General features: G+C 41.5%; 4 protein-coding genes across 6 annotated transcripts; 3 read left to right on the top strand and 1 right to left on the bottom strand.

Annotated features, from left to right (window-relative positions):
- The first annotated feature begins 59 nt into the window (after positions 1 to 59).
- Positions 60 to 5404, top strand: LOC120800176 (Fc receptor-like protein 5). Of its 3 annotated transcripts, XM_040146068.1 has the most exons (11): positions 64 to 257; positions 351 to 377; positions 612 to 893; positions 984 to 1280; positions 2525 to 2797; positions 2885 to 3217; positions 3472 to 3525; positions 3616 to 3726; positions 3830 to 3854; positions 3945 to 4035; positions 5125 to 5404. In XM_040146068.1, the coding sequence occupies exons 1-11, from the start codon at positions 218 to 220 to the stop codon at positions 5146 to 5148; spliced, it is 1557 nt and encodes a 518-aa protein (XP_040002002.1). In that variant the 5' UTR covers positions 64 to 217; the 3' UTR covers positions 5149 to 5404. The 3 variants fall into 3 exon arrangements, 2 of the variants coding, with proteins under 2 accessions (XP_040002002.1, XP_040002003.1); XM_040146069.1 differs by lacking the exon at positions 3472 to 3525; XR_005708957.1 differs by lacking the exons at positions 3945 to 4035; positions 5125 to 5404 and having other exon boundaries at positions 60 to 257; positions 3476 to 3525.
- Positions 5405 to 5588: 184 nt separating this feature from the next.
- On the top strand, positions 5589 to 10899 carry si:dkey-93h22.7 (Fc receptor-like protein 5). The gene is made up of 13 exons (XM_040145466.1): positions 5589 to 5789; positions 5876 to 5902; positions 6033 to 6159; positions 6247 to 6422; positions 7741 to 7927; positions 8266 to 8369; positions 8473 to 8745; positions 8854 to 9159; positions 9249 to 9350; positions 9453 to 9480; positions 10276 to 10324; positions 10488 to 10553; positions 10649 to 10899. The coding sequence occupies exons 1-13, from the start codon at positions 5759 to 5761 to the stop codon at positions 10730 to 10732; spliced, it is 1560 nt and encodes a 519-aa protein (XP_040001400.1). The 5' UTR covers positions 5589 to 5758; the 3' UTR covers positions 10733 to 10899.
- Positions 10900 to 10994: 95 nt separating this feature from the next.
- On the top strand, positions 10995 to 18248 carry syngr2b (synaptogyrin 2b). The gene is made up of 4 exons (XM_040145467.1): positions 10995 to 11252; positions 13996 to 14233; positions 15432 to 15568; positions 16362 to 18248. Exons 1-4 carry the CDS (start codon positions 11142 to 11144, stop codon positions 16620 to 16622), a joined length of 747 nt encoding a protein of 248 aa, XP_040001401.1. The 5' UTR covers positions 10995 to 11141; the 3' UTR covers positions 16623 to 18248.
- Positions 18249 to 18936: 688 nt separating this feature from the next.
- Positions 18937 to 22505, bottom strand: tk1 (thymidine kinase 1, soluble). The gene is made up of 7 exons (XM_040145468.1): positions 22232 to 22505; positions 22021 to 22052; positions 21488 to 21601; positions 21034 to 21127; positions 20715 to 20804; positions 20327 to 20446; positions 18937 to 19917 (listed from the first exon to the last, which is right to left on the bottom strand). Exons 1-7 carry the CDS (start codon positions 22295 to 22297, stop codon positions 19738 to 19740), a joined length of 696 nt encoding a protein of 231 aa, XP_040001402.1. The 5' UTR covers positions 22298 to 22505; the 3' UTR covers positions 18937 to 19737.
- Between the last annotated feature and the right edge of the window lie 354 nt (positions 22506 to 22859).

Raw genomic sequence — 22859 nt, forward strand, 5'->3', positions numbered from 1 at the left:
TTTCCCTTTTTTAAAAACCTTTATTGGTTTACAGGATCGCACAGATCGTTAAAGTGAAGCCAAAAATGGAGTCTAATATGTTATCTACTTGCAACACATGTGTAACACCCCTAGCCCTAACACACACGCATGGATTCACCCATGCACATACACATAGAGACAGAAACATGCAACCAAGCTAGAGACACCATGTCAAAGATAGATTCATAGCACTATAATGAAGAACCTACAGACTCTGAGTGTGTTGCCAATTTTGGGTGAGTTAGTTGAATTTAATTTAAAATGGAAACATAAATACATAATTTAATGGACTAATATTCTTACTGCAATGTGTTGATTTTGGTTTTCAGCCCTGTCAAGTTTGTTCATCAAGATAGGTAAGTTTGCCAGTGTGCTTATGGAGCTCAGTTTTTTGTTCGTCCTTTCAGTTTTAAAACCTTTCAGATATTTATGTCATTATATATATGATAGATACTGTATATCATAACATTCATTCCAGTGAAATAAATAAATCTGGTGGCTTTTTCTGCCCTTACTCTGTTTAAAACTTGTTATAGGTATATTTCAGAGGTCCTGCCAAACTATTTCCACTATTTCATGTCTTTGTTTAGGTGGATCAATCTCCCTTCACCCAGTCCTGACTGGTCCTGACATGGCCTACCTTGGCTCGAGGGTGGCTTTCCGGTGTATTGCAACTGACTCCACTCCGCCAGTCACCTACAAGCTGATCAGGGATGGTGATGTCCTGATAGACACAGGTACCGATCTCCAAGGGGACCAACCTGCGTCATTCTTCCTGAAGGTCTCTGCAACATCTGAGGGGTCATACCACTGCAATGCGACGACTGGAGGAAGCACAGGAGTCAGCAGTATCATCAAGCTGAGTGTAGTCAGTGAGTACCAGGCAGTGTTTATTTTACCAACATTCCCAAACTGAACATCTTCCTTCCCTCCCTAACCGTCTATGATTCCCTCATTTCTAGTTCCAGCATCCAATACCAGAGTGATCTCTGAACCCTTCCCCCCAGTCACATACGAGGGGTCACGCATCGTCCTCAGCTGCAACGTCACAAAGGGCTCCCACCTCTCCTACACCTGGTTTTTCAACAGGAAGGAAATAACACCTTCAACCTCTCCCTTTTTTCACCTCAGTGGGAACAAGCTAGTGATGGAGAAGGTGACTCTAGAGCATGCTGGGCACTATTCTTGCATGGCTTGGTCCACCGTGAAGGACACTAGGAGGTTTTCAAGCAGCACAAAGGTCCAGGTGACAGTCAAAGGTATATACCAGCAAAAAAAATAAAGGTAAAAGAGTACACTCGACACTTAGCAGACGGTGGAGGTAACAATTCATGGTTCTTTTTAACCATGTTGTCGGTCGGTTGACCACTTTGGTCCAGACTGAAATATCTCAAAAACTGTTGAATGGATTTGCATGAAATTTGGTTCAGACATAAACGGTTCCCAGAGGATGAATCCCATTAACTTTGGCTATCCTCTGACTTTTCCTATAGCGCCACCATGAGGTTGACCTTTATGGTTTTGGTTAAATCCCTTAACAAACTATTTGTTGGATTACCATGAGATCCGGTACAAGCAGTTATGGATGAACTTTAATAATTTTGGTGATTCCTTAACATTTCATCTAGTGCCATCATTAAGTCAAAATTTTAATTTGACCAAAACTTTGGTTTATGTCCAAATAGCTGCAACCTAAAAACAGTCCCACCAGCCTCAGTTGTGCTTTGTGTTTAACACTAATACCGAATGTTTGTATGCAAAAATGCTAAACCACAATGTGACATTGGTAAAGATTGTACCTGCCAAACATCAGCTTGTTTAAATGGAAAAACATTCACACTGAATTATAATGAAACATTTATAAATTTAAGAGTTTCAACAAGCATCATCAAAGGGCTGATTTCTTTTACCAAATGGAGTGTTTAGACTCAAGTTGTTGCATCACCTCTTTTTGAAAATACACTAAATGGCCAAAATTTTCTGGGCATTTGGACATTGTCATCATCTCATTCCAAAATAATGGGCATTGAAAGGCTGGGAAGTACTTCTGCAAGATTTTGGAACATGGCTGGCAGTCTGTTTTTTCCAGCTCATCCCAAAGACTTTGGATGGGATTGAGGTCTACACTCTGTGCAGCCAGTCACCACACCACACTGGAAATTAAAATTTACTCATGGAGCTGGCTTTATGGCTGGGAGCAATGTCATGTTGAAACAAGAAAAGGCCTTCTGTAAACTGTTGCTGCAAAGTTGGAAGCACACTATAGTCTAAAATACCATTGTATGCCGTAGCATTAAGAGTTACCTTCACTGGAAATAAGGGGTGTAGCCCAGACCATGCAATGCAAACTCCAGATAGCCAGTACGCAATAATTGTCCACATACATATAATCCGTATTCATGCACGTATTCATGCACGTTAGATTTGTTTCAGTTTCACAGCTGCCTAACATGTAGTGCATCATTTCTGTCCCCATCTTCTCCCCTCTTCATTCCTCCAACAGCCTATGTATCAAAACCAAAGATCTCTTTCTCCATCTCCAAAGAGGGAGCCAGTTACCATGGCAACATTACCTGTTGGTCAACAAGGGGGAGTCATCCAGTCAACTTCTCTCTTTCAGTAGATGGCAAAGAAGAGGGATCGGTCACAGCAAGTGAATCCCTCGCTGCCTGGTTCCCTGTTGTCTTGGTACCTGGGCTGGATATGGGCGTGGCGCAATGTCGGGTGAAAACTGAGATGCAGGAGTTGATGAGTGAGCCTCTGAGTCTGGAAGTGGGTATGAGCTGCACAGACACGTGAAGGAGATCTGTCTGTCTGTGATTCCTTTCCTTTGATTTCCCCCTGTTCCTCCCTGTTTGTCCAGTACCAGTTGGAGGTGACGTGAAAGTGGAGGTGGAATATCTCTACAGGGCTGACTCCAAACTTGCCGCCACCAGGCTGAGCTGTCAAGTCAGCAGAGGAACTTTCCCTTACATCTCCTGGCTTCTGAATGACTCTGTCCTTCCCTCTGAGACACGTGTGGACACCCGCATTCAGTACATCCTGCCTCACTTTGCCCTCGCCGACCGTAGACGAACCCTTGTCCTCACTAAGCTTGGCCCAGAGGAGTCTGGGTATTACCGCTGCAGGGTCAGGGACAGCTACGATGACTCCGGGCCCTGGGTGGAGAGTGTAGCTGTGCTGGTCCGAGTCACAGGTGAAAAGATAAAGACTAGGTGTAAAATAAAAGTACTCTCAGAAGAATAGTGTGACACTGACACTTTGGTTTTTGTATGGATTAAACATTGTTTTTATAATAGCATATTCACCAAAATGTCGAAATATACCTTTAACAGACTTCTTTTTCATCTGGATTTATCTTAACATTTCACATGTGCCTTTTTATAAATGTCTCCTTTGTGTGAGGCCTCTGCACTCCTTTACCACATCATTTTTTTTACTTTCAATCAGACAGGATCCTTAACTCCATGCCTCGAGCAACATCTTCCACTGAAACACCACCAAGTAAAAAGCACATACCGTATATTTAAATGACTTAAATGCTAAAGTTACAATGTGTCATACTTCAGTGGCCTTGTCCCTTCTCCTCCACAGAGGATTTCATGCCCAGTATCGAGATTTTCACCATAGCGTTCTGCTGTTTTCTTTTCCTGATGATGGCAGTGGGCGTAGCCTGTGTTTGCAGGATGTTTGACCACAACCAAGGTGCGTGTCCTTGTATATTTGGAGGAGAAATTCACTGACTGGGAATGCGCGAATGAATTTATATTAAAGGTCCCTCTATCTCCGCCTTTTGCTTTTTTTCCAGCTCGTGCCCACATTTCCACGACAAAGTAAGTTTTATCTCAGTGGACCTAGGAGAGTTTATTGTTTCTATAACTCAAACCAACCAGTTCAACAGTGTTTGTACCTTCCCATCCCAGTTCTGATGCACCTCCTCTGTCTGCACCCGTGTCCCAGTCAGGAAGCAAGCAGGCAGATAGTTCCTCTACAGACTCTGATGTCCAGAGTCAGGTATGCAGGCCATCAAAACACAAAGCGGTACACCACACTGCACATAAACACGATGATTTTAAGTCGGTGAAATATGATATACTGTCTAGTAACGCTGCTTTACAGGTCTCTTTGATTCCTTTCATTTCTTAGAAAGGAGCTGATATGTAAATGTCAATTCATCGCAAGGTTCCATGAAAAGACTGTTTCATTTGGTACTAGTTATGTGGAAAATGGGCACTGTGTTTAACTGGTACACTTGCAATTTGTGACGATTTTTTACGCGTCTGTATTTTCCTAATAATTTCTCAATAATGTTCATCCATAATAGGATGTTCTCTGAAGACACCTATGCAGCATACTGATTATAGAGAAAATAGGAATTTCCTTGGGAGAACTGCTGTTTAAACTAGAGTGAATTTAAATTCACCATTTGTTGATTACTGCAAACTTTATTTTTCCTGTCTATTGGATTGTATGCCTTGCATGTAGACATATGTCACATTTTTTCATTTTCAGCTGATATGCTGTGTGCTGACCAAAGGACTCTCAAGGTTTAGTGTAACCTTGAGAGTCTTTTGGTCTTTCAATTAATTAGAAGTAGTCATTTTAAAATGAATTGAGCACAATGTTCATTTTCCCCACTTTTAGTACAAATTTAAATCGTTTTCTCCAGGAAACTTCTGAGGAAATTATTGGATAACTGTGGACCTATGAAATAAAGTGTTACCCAGTTATTAGAGTTTTAAGGGTGCAACTGAATTTTGTCTACCGGCAGGCCTTCAGGTGTTTCGAAAACCTATAACATTTTTTTTGAATTCTTTCAAGAACATTCCTCAGGAAATCAACAACTGCCCGACACAAGTAACCAAACTCATATAATCCTCACAGAATTTTGCGTCTCTTTTCTCTATAACAGTGCAAAATTAGATAGCTCCTTCCATGACCTTGTGTCAAATGAAGATAATTATTAGGAGATTACATACTTGTAAATTAAAGCGTTAGATATTATCCTACAGAAACCTTAAGACAAAAACAACTCTTTAAGATCTGACAAAACGACCAGGTATAAACTAAAAGACCCTCATAACCTTTCTGTCTCTCTCTCAGTTTCAGACCACAGAGATCCCATGACAGCGGAGGAACATCCCGCAGCTCTCATCAAATTCATCAGCCCCTCAGACAAATTTCCATTATTTCATTTTAAATTTGGAGCTTTTTTGTTGCTGTTTGTTGCTGTTCCACTGCATTTATTACTTTTCCGGACATGCCAAGTTACTTCTAAAAAACTGGTGGAACATTGAGTTAAAAAGAGTGAGAGATTATATTTTTCAGCAAAACTGTATATTGTCATGTTTTTTCAAAATAAAAATTCTCATTTTAAATGTTTTTTTATTTATTTATTAAACCCATAAAACAAATTATACTTGACTATATCACTTCACAATGTGTCCAACTTATGTTGTTTTAATATTCACATTTTTCAAAACATAACAGCATGACAGTAGTGGCACGAGTCAGTGAATTCATCTTGTGTTGTTTATAGAGAGGGAGGGTACGGCTGGGCGGTGTAGTGTAATGCTATCAGTTATTTGCACACGTTTCTAAGTGCATGCGTGTGTATTTTTTTACCCACTGTGCTTCAACCCTCCTTTCAAAACTGTCAAAACTCCTGCATCACACGGCATAGCGTATTCATGTTTGAAATCTACAGTTGTATTAAAGTCACTAGTTTTTCTTAAGAATGTTCGCTTCCCTTTTTGTGGTCATGCTGGGTAAGCTAATACACACAAACTGCAATACAGTACAGTAACACAATGTGACACTTGTAAATTATTGGATTTCTTCTTCCTCCCTATAGGCTTGTGCTACTGTAGCAAGGAGAGCAGTAAGTTATTTGTATCGTTTGATTATGTGGGTGTTCGTAGTCATCTAATATATAATATTAATATAGAGTATTTTGTAACTTATGTTTCTTTCTGTTGAGTGTTTGTGCAGTTTTGTTTTATTTTTGATAGATCAGTCATTTCTGGGGACACCACAACTCTCTGGCCCTTCGGAGGCTTTGGTGAAAAGCACTGTATTATTTAAGTGTGAACTGCCGACCTACCCAAAGAATGAATCTATCCTCCTGCAGTTATTCAAGTGAGTATTAGTACATTAAATTTAACCGCTGCATTAAAATGCATTAAGTCATGATAGAAAATCCCTCTGATTATAAACCTTTTCTAGGAAGGGCACCGATACAAAGTTGTTGGGTGAATCCATCTCCCTGAATGGGGAGGCTGCAGCCTTCCTCTTGATACTCACACTTTCTCATGAGGGCAACCTGGAGTGCATGGCCAGAGCACAGAAAAACTCTAACATAGAGCCCACTGTCAGCAGCACACACTACCTGAAGGTTGTTGGTGAGTCTCTTTAATACCAGGGATATATCATATGTCCTGTGTACATGGCTGCCCTGTAACAAGTAACGCAGATCATTGTACGCATTTATTCATATATGCTCAACACAATGAGAAACACATCAAAGGGTGTGTTAATATAAGGTGTAAGGTGTGCATCCTTTTTGGATACTGTTCTATGAGTGTGTGTGGCATTTTTCTTAGCCTGTTTATGTTGTCTATGTTGCATTTATCAGTTTCACTCCTTTTATTTTAAGCTGCCCTCTTGGCCAAGTTCCTCTTGAAGAACAGACTTTAGTCAGAATGAAACAGTAGCCGAGCAGCTGAACTTACAGTCACGGCTAAACTCAACAAAATCACCTGAATACTGACGATCTGTTCCCGAAAAAGTTTATATTCAGTGGCCAGCAAAATAAGTTGATGTAATGTAAATTTTGTCTGCAATTAACATCAAAAACAGTGGTATCATAGAGCTGACATTTGATGATGAAGAAAAAAAAATCTAGAGCCATGCTAGCAGCTCTGTGAGGCTGCACTGTGGCCCAGCGGTGCATTAAGCTAAACGCTAATGTCAGCGTGCTAACAAGCTCACAGTGACGATGTTAACCTGCTGATGTTAAGCAGGTGTAATGTTTACCATGTTCACTATCTAATTTTAATTTGTTAGCATGCCAACAACAAACAAAGTACTGCTTAGGTTGATGGGAATGTTATTAGTTTGGCAAATATTTGGTCACAAACCAAAATGTGTACATTGAAATTTTAACCTGAATGTGGTGTCAGATGGATAGTTAATGGATCACTAAAGTTACTGCAATTTATCCTCATGGGACCTTGAACCTGTGTACCAAATTTCACTACAATCTAAGTAATAGTTAAGGTATTTAACTCAAAACCAAAAATGTCAACCTCATGGTTGCGCTTGAAGAAAAGTCATGGGATAACTAAAGTTAGTAAGATGGATCCTCAGGGGACCATGAGTGTCTGTACAAAATTTCATGGCAATCCATCCAATAGTCAGTGGCTAAAAGAGAGACTGGCTGCCTGAACAACCTTGCCATCCATAAAGCCACACCGCTAGCAAGGACAAAACAAAACAAAACAAAAAACAAAAAAACAAAAAATCCCCAGTAAAATCCTGTTTGGACACCATTACAAAGTTTTTGGTTAGTAAAGCAGATTATTTATGTGTTTAGCATATAAACATGAAACTCAACTTTAGAAATCAGTGCATCTTTACTTCCCCAACAACATGATTTTTCTAATAAGAATTACTGTTGGTTTGATATAAGACTAGTGTGTTGCTGTTTTTGTCCCGCAGAGCCAGTGCAGGGTGCAGAGATTGTTGTCCATTCAGGTGTAGCGGAATTCTCTGAGGGGGAGACACCGGAGCTTATGTGCAACCTTACTGCTGGAAATCACGTGTTGTACACCTGGCTACAGAATGGTCGGGTCATCTCTAAGTCTCCTGTACACATTGTATCAGGCAACCGTCTCTCGATCTACAGGTCAGTGGAATCCCGTTCAGACAGTTCACGGACAGCTGCTGCTTTATTACTGGGCGCTTGCTATGGTGCTCTGAGCAGCTGAACAATTAATGTGATTAATTTTCCACTACTGTGTACTGTGGGTGGTGTATACATAAAACTAGGGTAGTACCAACTGGTTGCTAAGTGGTTGGTGGGGTGTTGCTACAGTACGTGGTTGCTATGGTGAATACTGCAGCTTGATAGGGCATACTTTTTGTTTGTAGTAGTCAAAGAATAGTCACTATTGGTAGCAGCAAACTACTAATCCAAACAGTTAATCAGAAAGTTACTGAAACAATAATCTGTGTCACCCTCAGAACCACTTCAGAAAACAGCAGCTCCTACATATGTGAGGCTACCAACCACTGCGAGAAACAAATCTTCCAATCCCGCAGCTCTGAAGTTGAAATCGCAGTCACAGGTTAGCTTTCTTCTCTGGTGTATAAACTCTCAGGGTCAAATTTTATAGATCTGACATGGTTTCTTTGAACAAAATAACATCCTCCTACATCCTGTTCCTTCAGATGTGTTGTCAGCCCCTGATATCTCCTTCACCGTGTTAAAGGAGAATTCCCACAACTACTTTGCTGTGGTCACCTGCCACTCAACAAAAGGGACTCCACCTTTCACCTTTTCACTCTACAACAGGTCAGAATTGGTTGCCAACATGACGAGTGAAGACAGAAGCAGCACATTTAAGATTCCATTGGTCTTGGGTGAGCACTTGGGAAAGCTCCAGTGCCAGGCAAAAAATGGAAACCAGACCGCACACAGTCTAACGTTGCCCTTAGAAGTTGGTATGTGCATTGTTTGAAACTGCTGACATGACACTGTGATACAGACTACTTTTAGTATTGTTTGTCCATTTGTCGGTCTCTTTGTTCAATCCATAATGTGTCCATCAGTTTTGGTTGGGGGGCCTGTTACCATGCACTATGACTACGACGTTGGGGAAGACTCTGCTGTGGTTGGACTGAGGTTCTACTGCAAGGCGGCGAAGGGATCTCATCCACGGTACCAATGGTTCCTGAACGAAAAACGTCTACACGACCGAGGAAGCTTCTACCACGTGGTTGACCAGCCTCCAGAACAATCGATACTCCTGCTGGCTGTTGGGAGGAGTAGCGCTGGGACGTACCACTGTGAAGTGTCAGACAGCTTTGACAACACCACTGCAATAAGCAGCAGAAAGCAATATATTGATAATGAAGGTATAGTTGATTCATTACTGTTGTTTTTTATGAAACATATTCTTAATAAGTTGTAGCTGGATTAATTCTTCTTCTTACTGCTTCTCCAGTGTTGAACCGTCTCCCCGTCTCAGTAGTGGCAGTTGTCTTCGGATGTTTCACAGCCCTGATTATCCTGGTCTCCATTTGTTGTTGGACTGGAGTATTGTACAGTGAGTTCACATGTTTTTCCAAGGTTTCAGAGTCCTGTTTTTATCTGGTGTTGTTTCTCCTCATTTGCTGCTATGAAATAACGTTGTTTACTCTTCTTTCAGGACGAAGGAAGTATGGAGAGAAATCTCTGTGAGTAATTTTTCTGTTGAATTCTGATACCTTGAAAAATGATGACTACATGTAGTTGTTGGATGTTGACAGTTAATCCACCGGCTGCCATTGGTAAAATAAGTGAAAAAGTACAATGGCCCTGTTTTCCAGTTTTGTGCCATAAAACCAATACAGCAGCTTTCATGCAAAGGTCAAAAACAGTGACAAATAATGTAAAATCCAGTTCATGGGTTACACATGAATTAATGTAGTGATGATATACTATATGTTGCATAAACAATACCCCCATATCTTTTCAATCTGTTCTCTCATAGCACTGTCCTCATGGTGAGCAGTTAAATGTAAATGTTAAGGGGGAAAAAAATCAAAAATAAAATAAATTTTTGTAAATGAAAAACTCAGATTTTTTTTCACTGTTCACTCATGTTTTTTGTAACTTTTATCTGCCTACATAATGATGCTGACTGCTCAGATTTTAAATTTGGTGGACAAATATTCAGTCCCTCCATTCCATCACATTTTTGCGCCCAAAGAAGTCAAATTAAATTATGATGAACCAAGATAAATCTCTGAATCAGCCTTTAAAATTGCATCATGTTTAATTGTGTGGGTGTAGTTGTGGAACGTCCTCCTCGGGTGGTTGAGAGCTCAACATTTCCAGAGACAACACTGCAAATGACCTTTGTGTCCTCAGTGGTAGTGTGTGGGCCTATATTACATCACATTTATACCGTGGGACTGTTAAAATGTTTACAATTGCACCTTGAACAAACTCTGCCTGTCTCAAGACAGCTGTATGTTTTCTCCGCTCAGGTTGGGCCTGGAGATGGAGAGAAGGATTGCTGCATACGAGGGCGAGCTGGTTAGTCAGTATTTCTGTAGCTATCTGCATCATTCCGAGGTCGTTCACTTGACCCCGTCACTCACTCTCACAAGAGCAATCCTCGTGATCGCACATTGTGTAATTTCCATCGTGATATGTACTTAACCGAGACGCAGAACTCTTCAATCGTCTTCTCTTGTAGGATCTGTCTGAGTACAATGAGGATGCTGAAGTGGTGCAGCTAGCAGGAGGGGACGGATTAGATCAGGTGAGATCAGGTGGACAAGTGAATTCCATCAACCAGTCGTTCAGTTGCCCAAACAAACGAGCAGTCAAACTCTCCTCTCTCTGTGCTCTCCTCAGGGATCTGAAGCCTCTGTAGATGAATGGCCCCAAATAGCCGAGCAGAAGAAGACTTTGGAGGATGAACCCGTGGAGGGCCACTGAGCATTCAAGTTGTTTGCTCCGTGTAAATACAGACCGTTTGGGTTGAATAAACATCTGCTCATGATGCCGTGTAACGTGTTTATCTTCTCAGTACGAACACTGCTACTGTTTATCTCTAAGCGAAAGTGTGGTGGCGAGTTCAAGTGGTGGTGACAGTCACACATGGTCATATTTCCTGGCTGCTGGCCGCAGCGCACTGAGCTCCGCCCCTCTGTGGCGCAGCCGCTGGTGCGCAGCTCCTCTCCCACTGGCTCGTCTCGTCCTCGGCAAGTGGGGCAGCGCTGCGGGTGGCGGCGGCGGTCTTTAGTTACAGGAGTCTGGCTTAGCTGGTAGGCTGTCCTGCCAGGTCGGTTCATACCACACGGTGCGCTCCAGAGGACGAACGGCTGAACGGCTGAACGGGCGAGACATGGAAGAGACGGGCGGCGCAAGTGCGTACGGGGCTTCGCTGGCGGGAGGCGGCTTCGACTTCTATAAGTTTGTCCGACAGCCGCAAACTATCGTGAGGCTCCTCAGCTGGGTGAGTGGACGGCGGACGGCGGAGTTTGGGTATTTCAAAGCGGTTCAGCGGTTTAAATGAGACGAGAGAATATTCAACGTGACCTAAGAGCAGGTGCGCCTGGCCCGGAGCCCTTGGGCTAGCTCTGTGCGGTTTCTTAAAATGGCTCATTTTTTTGTATTTGTGCTGGCCAGAACAACGGGCTACTATATGCGGCGTCTCAACGGGGCGTCGTGTCGCTTGCAGCTGGTGCATGACAGCAGCTCGGAGACAGCACAGGTCAACACTGCTGTTGTCAGAGGACAAAAAAAGCCAGAAAAGCCCTCAGACACACAGCGAGATCCCCACGTCTGGTGGCAAAAATACCAGCTAAATATAGGCTGTATAATAATCTGTGCTTCCAAGGGGCAGCCGACAGGAATGGGATTATGGTATGACAATTACAAAGTCAGATTACAAGTAATATCCTTCTTCTGGTGAATTGAATGTTTTGGAGATGGCTAGAACACGGCTCTATTGATGCAGAAGTTCTACAGAAAAGGGTATTTGCATAGAGGGGGATTCATGCATCAGGGAAAGTTCTGGGAAGTTGTTGCACACTGCTGATCATCTGTTGCTAGGCAAATCTAATGGTGCAGATTTCTTTATGCGGTTAGGACTCTGATTATGCAAAGTCCAAAATGAATCTCAACCAGACAGGCTGTACCATTAAAATATACTGTAGTGCTGTCCAAGCCTGGGGGGTTTCTCAGCTCACAGACTGAAGGATTCACTTTCAACGGTTATACCTGTCCTCGGCCATCTCCCTGGTGAAGTTAAACTGGATCCTCTTTTGAGGGGCGAGTCTTATTGGACATAACCGCTTTCATCTCATCACAGGTTCATATCTTGGATTGCAGAGACGCCGGTTGACTTTTTTTTTTTATGCATTTGTTCCATGAAGCGTAAACTCTTTGTTTGGCCTCTGGCTAATACATGCAGGGTGACTGTCAGCAGCGGGAAAACACCCAGTTTAAACTGAGTTGTTGTAGCATACCCAGCGTGGTAGATGAGGACGGGGGACAGAATGTGCCCTTGGTTTCCATAATAGTTGTTTATATGGATGTGTTGGGAAAGTGTGTGTAAGTGTGTACGTGTGTGTATAATAGAAGGATTATATGTGTTTCACTGGTAAACAGGGGCTGATGGGCAGGTAAGGTGATACCTCTCCCCCAGTGACCCTCTCTTTACACTTGGTGAATGTGTGTACCACTGATCTCCCCCTCTCTCTCTCTCTCTCTTTCAAACACACACACACACACACACATATACACACGTACTTCGCAGCTGTGCTCAACTCATCTCAAATTCGCCCCAGCTAGATCACCATGTATCTCTGGTGATTTTAATCCCACTCCAGTGAGCCAGCACCTATGGTACAGGAAAGGATTGTTCGCTCCATAACCCTCCCTACTGGTCCCATAATGCATCTCACCTGCTCCTGGAACAAGGAAAAGTCTGTGTACAATGGCTCTCGGTCATTAAAAGTGTTGCATCACATCACTATATCTCCTCTGAAATGTGTGAAAGATAAAAACCAAGTTCACATTCATTTTTCATTTCCATCATATAAACGCTAGTAAGAGAACTTCTGGTATAATTTTATTTTTTATGTGTAAATACAAGTCATCAAAAAGAAGCCGTAAGCGTTATTTCTGCTGTTCACTGACAACTGACAGAGTTTAGCAACATCCACTGAAAGAATATATTGTATGTATATAGGGGACATTTTGGCATTTGTTTGACATCTGTCACTCAGCACTTTCCATCTGTCTATTTATGTACAGAAACCATCCATCTGCTCCTCTAAAAGTCCCCGTCTCACTTTTGTCTTGTGTTTTGGAAGTCCCCAAGTTCACTTCCCTAATGTCTGTCTCCCCTGCTCATTTTCTTTACCCTTTGTCTCATTCCCCCGGCAGGATTATCGCCTCTCCTCCTTCCCACACATTTAACAGGTCCCTCTCTATCCTCCTCCCAGATCTTATTATGAGTGTTGTTAGAGAACTGGTGGCATCTCTGGAGTCACATGGCAGGCAGCTGCACTCAGAAGTAGGTCACATGGTTAGGTGGGTAACCAGAGCAGACAGTAACACACCACGGGATGGTCAGAGGGACCAGGCAGCAGTTAGCACTCTTCACAATATGCAAACAAGAACTGGGGATTGTTTCAAGAGTCAGCAATAAGAAAAGAGGCTGTTTGGGATGACATGTAATAATCTCACTATGTTTCCTGAAAGGTACAAATTTGACATTTTATGACAGCAGAGCTCCAGATTGCAGTGTGTTTGGAAGCACACTTAAATTCCAGACATCCCGGTGTCTTTGAATGCACCACCAAGGAAAAGTGGACCTTGCTTGTAACTGAATTTTCAAAAGACGATAACGAGACTTTGACACAAAATAAAGCGGATTACCTTTTTTCTAGCAACTTTTAAGTCTCTGATTGTAGATTTTCATACTGTACTTGAAACCTATAGGTGCCGGAAAGGTTGGAAGTCAGTCTCACAACATTTTTTACCATTTTGAAAATGGTTAGCAGTAATGTAAAGTATGCAATGTGAAGTTAATGGGTAAACTCGAAGTAAAAAGCAGGATGTTCCTTTGACTTACACAGTTACTTCTTGCGTCTTTGCAAATCATTGAAGGTTTTAAAATATGAAATAAATTCTGTGTTCATTCACTTATCCTTAATTGCCACCTTCCTCTTTTCTCTGTTTCAATGTAGATATTTGCCATGGTGGTGTTTGCCTGCATTACAACAGAGGGATACATCAACTCTCCCCACAGTGCTGAAGCAAAGTGCATCTTCAACCAGAATGACTCGGCATGTCATTATGCTGTTGGCATTGGGGTGATTGCTTTCTTGGCCTGCGTGGCCTTTTTGGTGTTGGATGTTTACTTGCCTTTCATGAGCAATGCACAGGAAAGGAAGTATGCTGTCATGGCTGACTTGGGATTCTCAGGTAGGCAAGAGTTTTAGCGTTTTAACTTTAAAACTGCACTAATCAATGTTTTTATATCAACAATGGATCAAATTACCATGTGTGGTGTGAAAGGTGTCACTCGTGGTGACAACAGCCAGAAAATTATCATCAGCTCTGCAGTTCCTTTCAGCTCTATAGAATTTTATATCTTCTTTTAGCTCATTGTTTTGGTTTCACAGCCTGCAACTTTAACATTGTGGGTCAGTCTCACCGCTATCATCAACCTCTTTTCCAGATACAGCAGGCAGCTGTATAAACCAACTATGTCCCGCTCAGTACTAAACAGCAGACCGACAAAGTTAGCGACTAGCTGGTGAACTTAGCGGAGGATTTAGCTGCTAAAGAGCGAGATATTTCCCCCTGGAGTTGGTGGAGGCCAAAACGGAGCTACAAGGAGAGTGAATATTAGGCCTACATTTGTCAGTGGACACACATACAACTCCAAATTAATGGTAACGCTACTCTATGTCTGCCCTTTTGTAAAAAGGGCATTTGCAGAGACAGTGGAAGACGGTAAAAGATTCTCAGGACACTCACTTTTTTATTTGTGTGAAACAAAAATGCATAATGTACACCAGAGTAGCCTGTAAAGTATGGAAGTTATGTGAGGACAGGGTCTTCTAGGTCCAGTTTTTTCCACAGCATTATTAAATGCACTTATCCTCTGAGGGGCTATTTGTCCTTACACCCCCCCCCCCCCCCCCCAGTTTCAATTCCCTCATTTAAAACTGAACCTCTTCCTACAGAAAGCCTCTGTTTATTTGTACAACGTAGGAAAGTCCGTCTGCCTGTTTTCCTGACATAACACAACATGTATTATTCATCATTGCGTACAGTAGATGAGTAGCAGGGTGGAGGGGGAGGATGACCTCACAGATTTTGCTGAAATTAAACATTCATCAGCTGTACACAGCACAGTTCACAGAAAGCCATTCTTCTTGGAAACAAAGAAGTGTTAGTTTGAAAAACAGCTTGTGGTCATTTGAGCAGATGGTGACAGGAGAGCCCCTTTTATTCTGTTGATGTTTTTGTTCTTTTGTGTGGTTTTTCAGAGGAATTAATTTTTCATATCAGGGGTTTTCAGCAGAGTGCTTTTGATATTATTTAATGCAGTGTGGAAATAGTCATTTATTTCTGCATCTGTGTTTGTTCATCTGTGTCCCTGTGTGTTTTGTAGGGGCGTGGACCTTCCTGTGGTTTGTGTGTTTCTGCCTGTTGGCCAGTCAGTGGGGTCACACTCATAATGTCACAGGTATCCCTGAGGATGCTGCACGCGCCACTGTGGCCTTCTCATTCTTCTCAATCGCCACCTGGGTGAGCAGGACTCCTGCTGTCTTTCTTTTTCACTAAAACATCTCATGTTAGCCGCATTTCTTCAACAGTGAGCTACAGTTTGAGTAACAACGCTAATAATATGATGGTTGAGCAGACGAACGTCCGACACATTACAGATGAGTGATTCTGGTGCATTTTGCTGATGAAGTTCAAGAACTGTACTGTGTTTCTACATATTTTATTTTGAATGAATTTCACAGCTTTTTCATATTGACTAATGCGATTTTCTAAGCAAGAAAGCAGATGCGTGTCGTGTATTTTCCAAAATGTCAAACTAGCCATTAGTTTCAGTTCATGCCAGTATGATACAAAAAATTGCAAGACACTTGCTTGAAACCTGCCTAGGCTACTTACAACACTGAGGACTGTATTGTATTTATTGTCCGACTTTTGCCTGGTAACACAGCTGATGGTACAAGGTTCTTCTGGTTGGTGTGTTCAAGCACTGGTGGGAAACTCTGACATTTAACTCTCAGGTGTTAGCAGCTCAGCAGCAAACTTATTGCGAGAAACAATAATAAGGTTGATCTCCAATAGACTTTGATCTTGTGTAGCTCTTGCACGCTTCCCATAACAGCTAAAAGAGAAAAAAGCATTACCTTGTTGTTTGTCTTCCGGGCTTGATTTTTTTCCCAACAGAACATCTAAAAATGTAAAGTATGCTTTGGAACATCCTCGGCAGTAGTGTAAAGTCAAAGTAATGTATTGAAATACTGAAAACAATTCTTCAGAGTACCTGCACTGGCCTTGACATTTTTATCTCAATGTGCAGGGAATCCTAGCCTACTATGCCCTGGGTCGTTACCGGCGTGGTGTAAATGAAGTTACCATCCCAACCTACACAGAGCCGCCACTGGATCCCCACAGCCCCTACCCTGCGACCTACATCCCCACCTCTTACAACCCCACTACCTATACCCCTACCACTTACACAGCCTATCCCAGCAGTGTGCCCGACATGCACCAACAGCCTCCCTTCACCGCGAGCCCCCAGCCGCAAGGAGACGTCGCCTACCAGCCGCCCAACTACTGAGACAAAGGGAGCTCACATAGATGAGGTGGTGTCCCTGGTCATCTGCTGATAGAGTGATTGAAGTTGCACTGCACAGACACAGAGCTATATCATATTGATGTGGTTTTACATTTGATCCAACCCACTTTTCTAAGTGTTGTCAGATTTGGGAACCTGGGCAGTGCAACTGCGACTGTTAGAGAGGAGGTACACTGTGGTTTACTTCTAAGGGTCTGTGGTCAGATCTTAAGACATCAGGCTGAGTGCTGAGATTAGTTCTGATGATTGGGAAATCTGACCTTAGACCTCTGTGCAAAGATGCAACTTTTACCTCAAATGGGCTGATCCTGAAGGGGAGGGGTAGATAGAATGTACCCAGGAGGTTAAAGGTCACATAACGTGACGTTATCACGCTCCAATCAGAGTGGAAGAAGACAACACTGAATGTGTTTCTCTTTACTCTCTGTTGGAACCTGAGAATGTTTGTTTGTACATAGATTTCACTATGCAAAGCTGCCATTTTTATGGTTGTATGTGCCTGATGTCTTGTCTTATATGGTTTAGTTGATTTTCCCCTTCAGTGCAGTTGTCTTGAAGACCTATAAACAGTTTAGAATGTATTAAATTGAACATTATTTGGGAGTAGAGTACAGTGGAAAAAGACCACTATAAAGCCAAATATCCCTCTGTGATTGAGTTATATTTTGTGAAACGTGGGCTCTGTAGAGATTATGCACTATCCATAAAATCACCTTTGAAAGAAAGTTTGCTGGGTTAAGAAATCTGTGTGCCACAGTAAAATGAGTTCTGTGTTTGCCATCTCAAATAGCAATGCTTGTAAATCCACTTCAATCAAAACCTATAGCTAGTGATGACACGAAAAACCATAAAGACCATCCATTTCCTGAACTCTGACCATTTCAAATGTAACGAACTTGTGTTGGTAAAAATCGGTTAAATGTGCCAAACTGTGGAGGTGTTTATTGGACACCGATAATCAGTGTTGCCCTTTAAACTTGTAGCTAACATTCAGATAGTCAGGAGGGAGGGGAATGTGGATAACTATGCACTTATTGAACAGGTTTATCCAGTGAGCATGCCCTCATACTGAAGTGTAACTCATTAACTACCAGCAACAATGCTTCCTCTTCAGTCTTTGAACAGAGGCCTCACACTTCCTCCAAGGTCTTGGTGACATTTAGTTTTCAGAATAGTAATGTATATCTCCCATTTATAGTCTTCTTAATCTAAACAGTTGAAGGCAGACTGCAGCGTGTAAGTCTTTACAGATGACTGATTAACATCTCAGCCTGCAATGGTGAGAATTGAAAACCAGTCCTTAGAAAGGCTACCGGTTTACTTCGTTGCTTTGTGCCTGACAGTAACACGTTTGTCAGTTTAACACCTCGGATGCCTTCTGGCTGTTGTAGCTCAGCTAAAGTGACAGTCAAGTTGGCCTGAGATCAGTTTTTTTTTTAATTGTTCCAAGGTTGTTGCGGGGTTGTAGGCTGACTTTAGATCCGTGAATGATATACCAGAAATTTAATGTAGTAATATTTATTGAACACGATAATGTTAATGGTACGACATTGGAGACATTCGTAATAGTGAAAAAACTCTGTCAATTATATTGTTTGACATTTAGAAGAAAACACATGTGCATACCTTACTGAACCACAATATATCAAAAACAGTGTTAATGAAAAGTCATTTGTGCCTTAAAGAGAGAAACTGAACTGAAGGGTTTTTTTTTGGGGGGGGGGGGGAAATGATATTAAAATGTGCCATGATTAAATACTGAGGTTATATTTAGGTTAAACATCTGTGAAGCACAGCTGCCCTCCCTTCTCTGCTTGGGTGATTTTTGCTCATTTTCATGCTATGGAAAATCAGTTAAATCGGTTCCTCAATGAACTTGAAATCAGTGTATTCATGCGACAATGAAGACCACAGTCGGTCATAATTAGCCAGCTTGAATAACTCAACTGATAGTGAATTTCTAAAATTGTGCCTTTAGATTCTCTCCAGCTTCTCCCTGCACAGTATTGTAATGGTAACACAAGGCTAAAATTTGATATGTAATATTGATTTAATGTATATTTAAAGTAAGAAAGTAGCCCGAATTGAAATTATACTGTTTCTCAAAATTAATAATCTTGATTTTGTTAGGATTCAATTATATTTCAAGATCTGTGTTTTAGATGTGAGGAGACTAGAATGGTTTGTGTAAAATCATTTATGATTTGTGATGCCTACTTGAAAATGTTTTATAAAAACTGGTGCAAGAAAGTGGTCAGATGTTGCACAGCTTGATTGCTTTTTCTATAGTTTCCAATTTTTTTTTTTTTTTCCAATCATTGAACTTGTGAAGTTGCCACATGCCCATTTGTTTTCAGCCTTTGGCATTATTTCATGTCATGGTGTCAAAAGCACAAAAGAGATTTACTCTAAACCTTCTGTTTATAAAATAAAATCATTCACAGGATTTTCTGTCTTATTGAGGACATTGTTTCATTCATGTACTGCAGTAATACACATTTTATAAATACATACATACATACATACATACATACACTTTTCCATTCAAGCCTGTGCGATCGCTACACAACATTGAGCCTGCCAGGATTTAAGCAGGTTATTTTGATCCTTGGTTGTATGTGAGGGGACTGGATTACATAGAGCAGTTATATCAACAAGTTGAATACATTTACATTCGTAAAATTTTAGGAAAGGAGCATTTCCCAAGCATCTCTATGAAACTCTTTGGAGAAATAGCCGAATAAGATCCTGTTTTGAAACCAGAACGTTTACCTATTACCACTCTTGACCTTCCATACATAGTGAAACACGAGTCAATCTTTATATAAAACATATCTTAAATTCATATGATGGCATAAAATACTTAATTACATAATTTAACCATAACCATCACAACTAAACACCTAACCCCACCCCTTACCCTAACCTAAACTTAAATGTAACCTGAACCCCACAAACCCCTCAAAAAGCAGCCTGGACCCATGGGGACCTAAATTTCTGGCCCAACGATGGATCCCCCCCCCACCCCCACACACAAATTGATTGTTGAATTTCTCAACCCTCCGCTGAACTTCTGCTACATGCCTTATTCTCGCAATCACAAGTGGAGTGTGGAGAAAAGCTTTCTGGGAACTCCACAGTCCATGACTTTTCCTGCGAGGATCTGTGGTGGAGTTTCATCCCTGATGGGAGCGCTGTTCTCTTTGTCCCCCACCAGACCCCCATAACACTTTCTACACACCGCCTGATACTTTTCAGCTCCACCGATCACTTCCACCTATGGCACAGACAAACAGTTGACTGGTTATAAAAATCTGACGAAAGAAAAGGGGACCTTCTGTTTCATATTCTCTGTCATCTGCACTGAAATTACCCACTCTATCCTTAAGCGTGGGTAGGTAGGTGATATGGACACATTATTCGAATAATGTTACGAATTTTCTCAATATTGATGTGATTTTAAACATAATGAGAAGTCAAATGCATCTCCATCTCATTGGATTTTTAATGGAGGGGGGGTGTGAAAAAAAAAAATCAATAAAAAATTTAAAAAAAATCAATGTTCAAGTATTTAAGACTCAAGCTGTGACAGATTTTGGTAAAACTGTCACCACCCCCCCCTTTAAAAAGTGTTCTGAAGAATTTTATATGACCAGTTTATCTATTTCGTAGGGTTGCCTCCTCACCTCCTTCTCTTCACCTATCCTCTTGGTGTAGGCAGCTTCTTTGTAACACTGCATGCAGACGGCGTTGAGCTTCACCACGCTCTCTGCTAGAGGAACGAGGTTCAGGATGTTTCCAAATGGCTACAGGAATGCACAGGACAGCAGAAAAACAGCCAGGTATAATTACATTACAAGGACAGAACAGACCCACTATAGTGTGAAATAACGAGCACATTGAACTGCCTGTTAAAAGTGCTGCTCATGCAGATTGTTCACAGTCCATCCTCAAAATGTGTTCCTTGTTTTGGACATTTTTTTGTGTCTATAGCCACGGTGACGCTCTGCCTCTTCAGCATTCACAGTGTCCAGCATCAGTCTGACATGTAGAGACTAACACACAGACACTTACCTTTCTCTGGAAGGTTCCATCCAGGGCAGCTACAATGATTGTCTTTCCTAGATTGGCCATCTCCTCACAAAACTGCACCGTGTCTGGAAACTACATTAAGACAGAAGAAGCACAGATTTAGTGGGCGAGGTCTTCCTTCCTTCTTTCTGAAGAGATATCCCAACAAATGTGTTTCGACAAAGACTTGAACTTATGGCACACACAGTTTTAACTTAACACTCCTCAATAGTCCAGTCAGTAAGACATCCTGGTCTCCCTGGAGGTGAACGGTGACAAGCTTAAGCCAAAATAGAAAGAGGAAAATATACGGTATACTTACAAACTGTCCTTCGTCAATTCCAATGACGCAGGCTTTCAGTGCCAGAGACCTCACCTCTCCCAGAGAGTTGGCTGGTACAGCATCCATTGTGTACCTAAAAGATGGAAGGATAAAAGGCAAAAATAAATTCATTTTCAAAAAGGAAAAGTACTGGATAAATACCATAATAATAATAATAATAATAATAATAATAATAATAATAATAATAATACCACCTATCAGGAGAATCTTAATTTATCAAAAAAATCTCAGTAACCTTGGCTGTACATTTTTCTTTTGTCATTGTTATTCTACTATTTGTAGTTAGGTATATGCAAAGAAATACATAATGTTTCCATTAACAGCCCTTCCACCTCATGTTGCACTGGTTAATCTTGGAAAATTGCAAACATAGCGGTGCACAAATTAAAACTCAACTGATAAGCGAGCTTTCTAAAATTAAATAAAAACTCACCTGTCATGTGTAGCCATGCCTGTCTCAGAATAACGTGCGTCTTTGACATATTTAATCACCAGGCAGTTATACTGGGCTATCTGGAAGCGGCGCACTCTTCTCATCAGTTCAGTGCTGCAAAGTAAATGACGGTAATTTAGTGAACATCGTCGAAACCGAGCTGTACATTTTGCCTACGAAAATAGTGTGTATATCTTCGGTTATGCAGCAGTGGCCCTCAAACACTGATTTCATTCTACTCTACCACGAGCATGTGGCAATAAACACTGTGTAACATGTTTAATATAAAAGTACAAATCAGTGTGAAGATGTATCAAAATCGTAGCTATTAATACAACGCATACAAGCTGTTCGCTGTATAACATACTATTCATATAGATTTTATAGATTGGGAACTGGGTACACAATGCGGAAGATTTGGCGGGACGGTGAAGTCTGGGCGGCCAGTATCGTTTCACCATCACGTTAAACGGTGAACACAAATGACTGTAGCCAGCTAGCGTCTGTTTCGGGTTTGTGAAAGAATAACTCACCTTTTGCCTGAAAACATCGGTCCAAAGATGACCTGCGAACAACAGCAGAAGGACCGTTGGACAGAGGTCAGTCAATGACTACACGTACCGCTAATACACAGCTAACGTTAACATTAACTTTATGTCCTGTTTAACTAATTTGAACTAGGTTAGTTAGGGTTAACGTTAGGATATAATTAAGACAATAACGTTACATTTATCTGATACAAACCTGAATTTGTCCCCGGGCTTTCCTCGGGGAATTTGGAAGAATTGTCGGAAAATCCACACAGTCCATTTTTATTCAAAGAGGCTGTATTTAAAAAGATGCCGATAATAAAAAAAACAAAGGTACTATCTTTGTTGTTGTTGTTGTTGTGGTGGTTTTTGTTGTTGTTATTCTTCTTCTTCCTTTTCTTCTTCTTCTTCTTCTTATTATTATTATTATTCGTATTATTATTCTATCACAGATGCAGCAGCTCTGTAACAATAAGTTGAATGTGGCGCGCTGGCGACTATCGGCGGCTGTATTTATACCGGAAGTGAATTTGACCAATGGGCGTAGAGTCAACGGTTCTGACGTATGTCTCTACGACCAAACAGGTGAGAGATGGCAGAGTGACCGCGCCGCAGTCGACCAATCAGAGCAAAGAGTACTGCGCAAACATATGTGTGTGCGCGCGCGTGTGTGTGTGTATCTGATTTGAAGCAAACAGCTGCAGCGCTCACTTGTCAGCGAACAGGCCAGAGCATGTTATTGTACGTTATTAAGACATAACTTATAAAACATCCATGGGCCCAAGACGCGAGGAAGAGACTTGAGACGAGGGTGCTTTCAAAAATGACGCCATGAATAGTTT

This window comes from Xiphias gladius, chromosome 15 (assembly GCF_016859285.1).
Source record: "Xiphias gladius isolate SHS-SW01 ecotype Sanya breed wild chromosome 15, ASM1685928v1, whole genome shotgun sequence".
Classification (NCBI taxonomy): Eukaryota; Metazoa; Chordata; class Actinopteri; order Istiophoriformes; family Xiphiidae; genus Xiphias; species Xiphias gladius.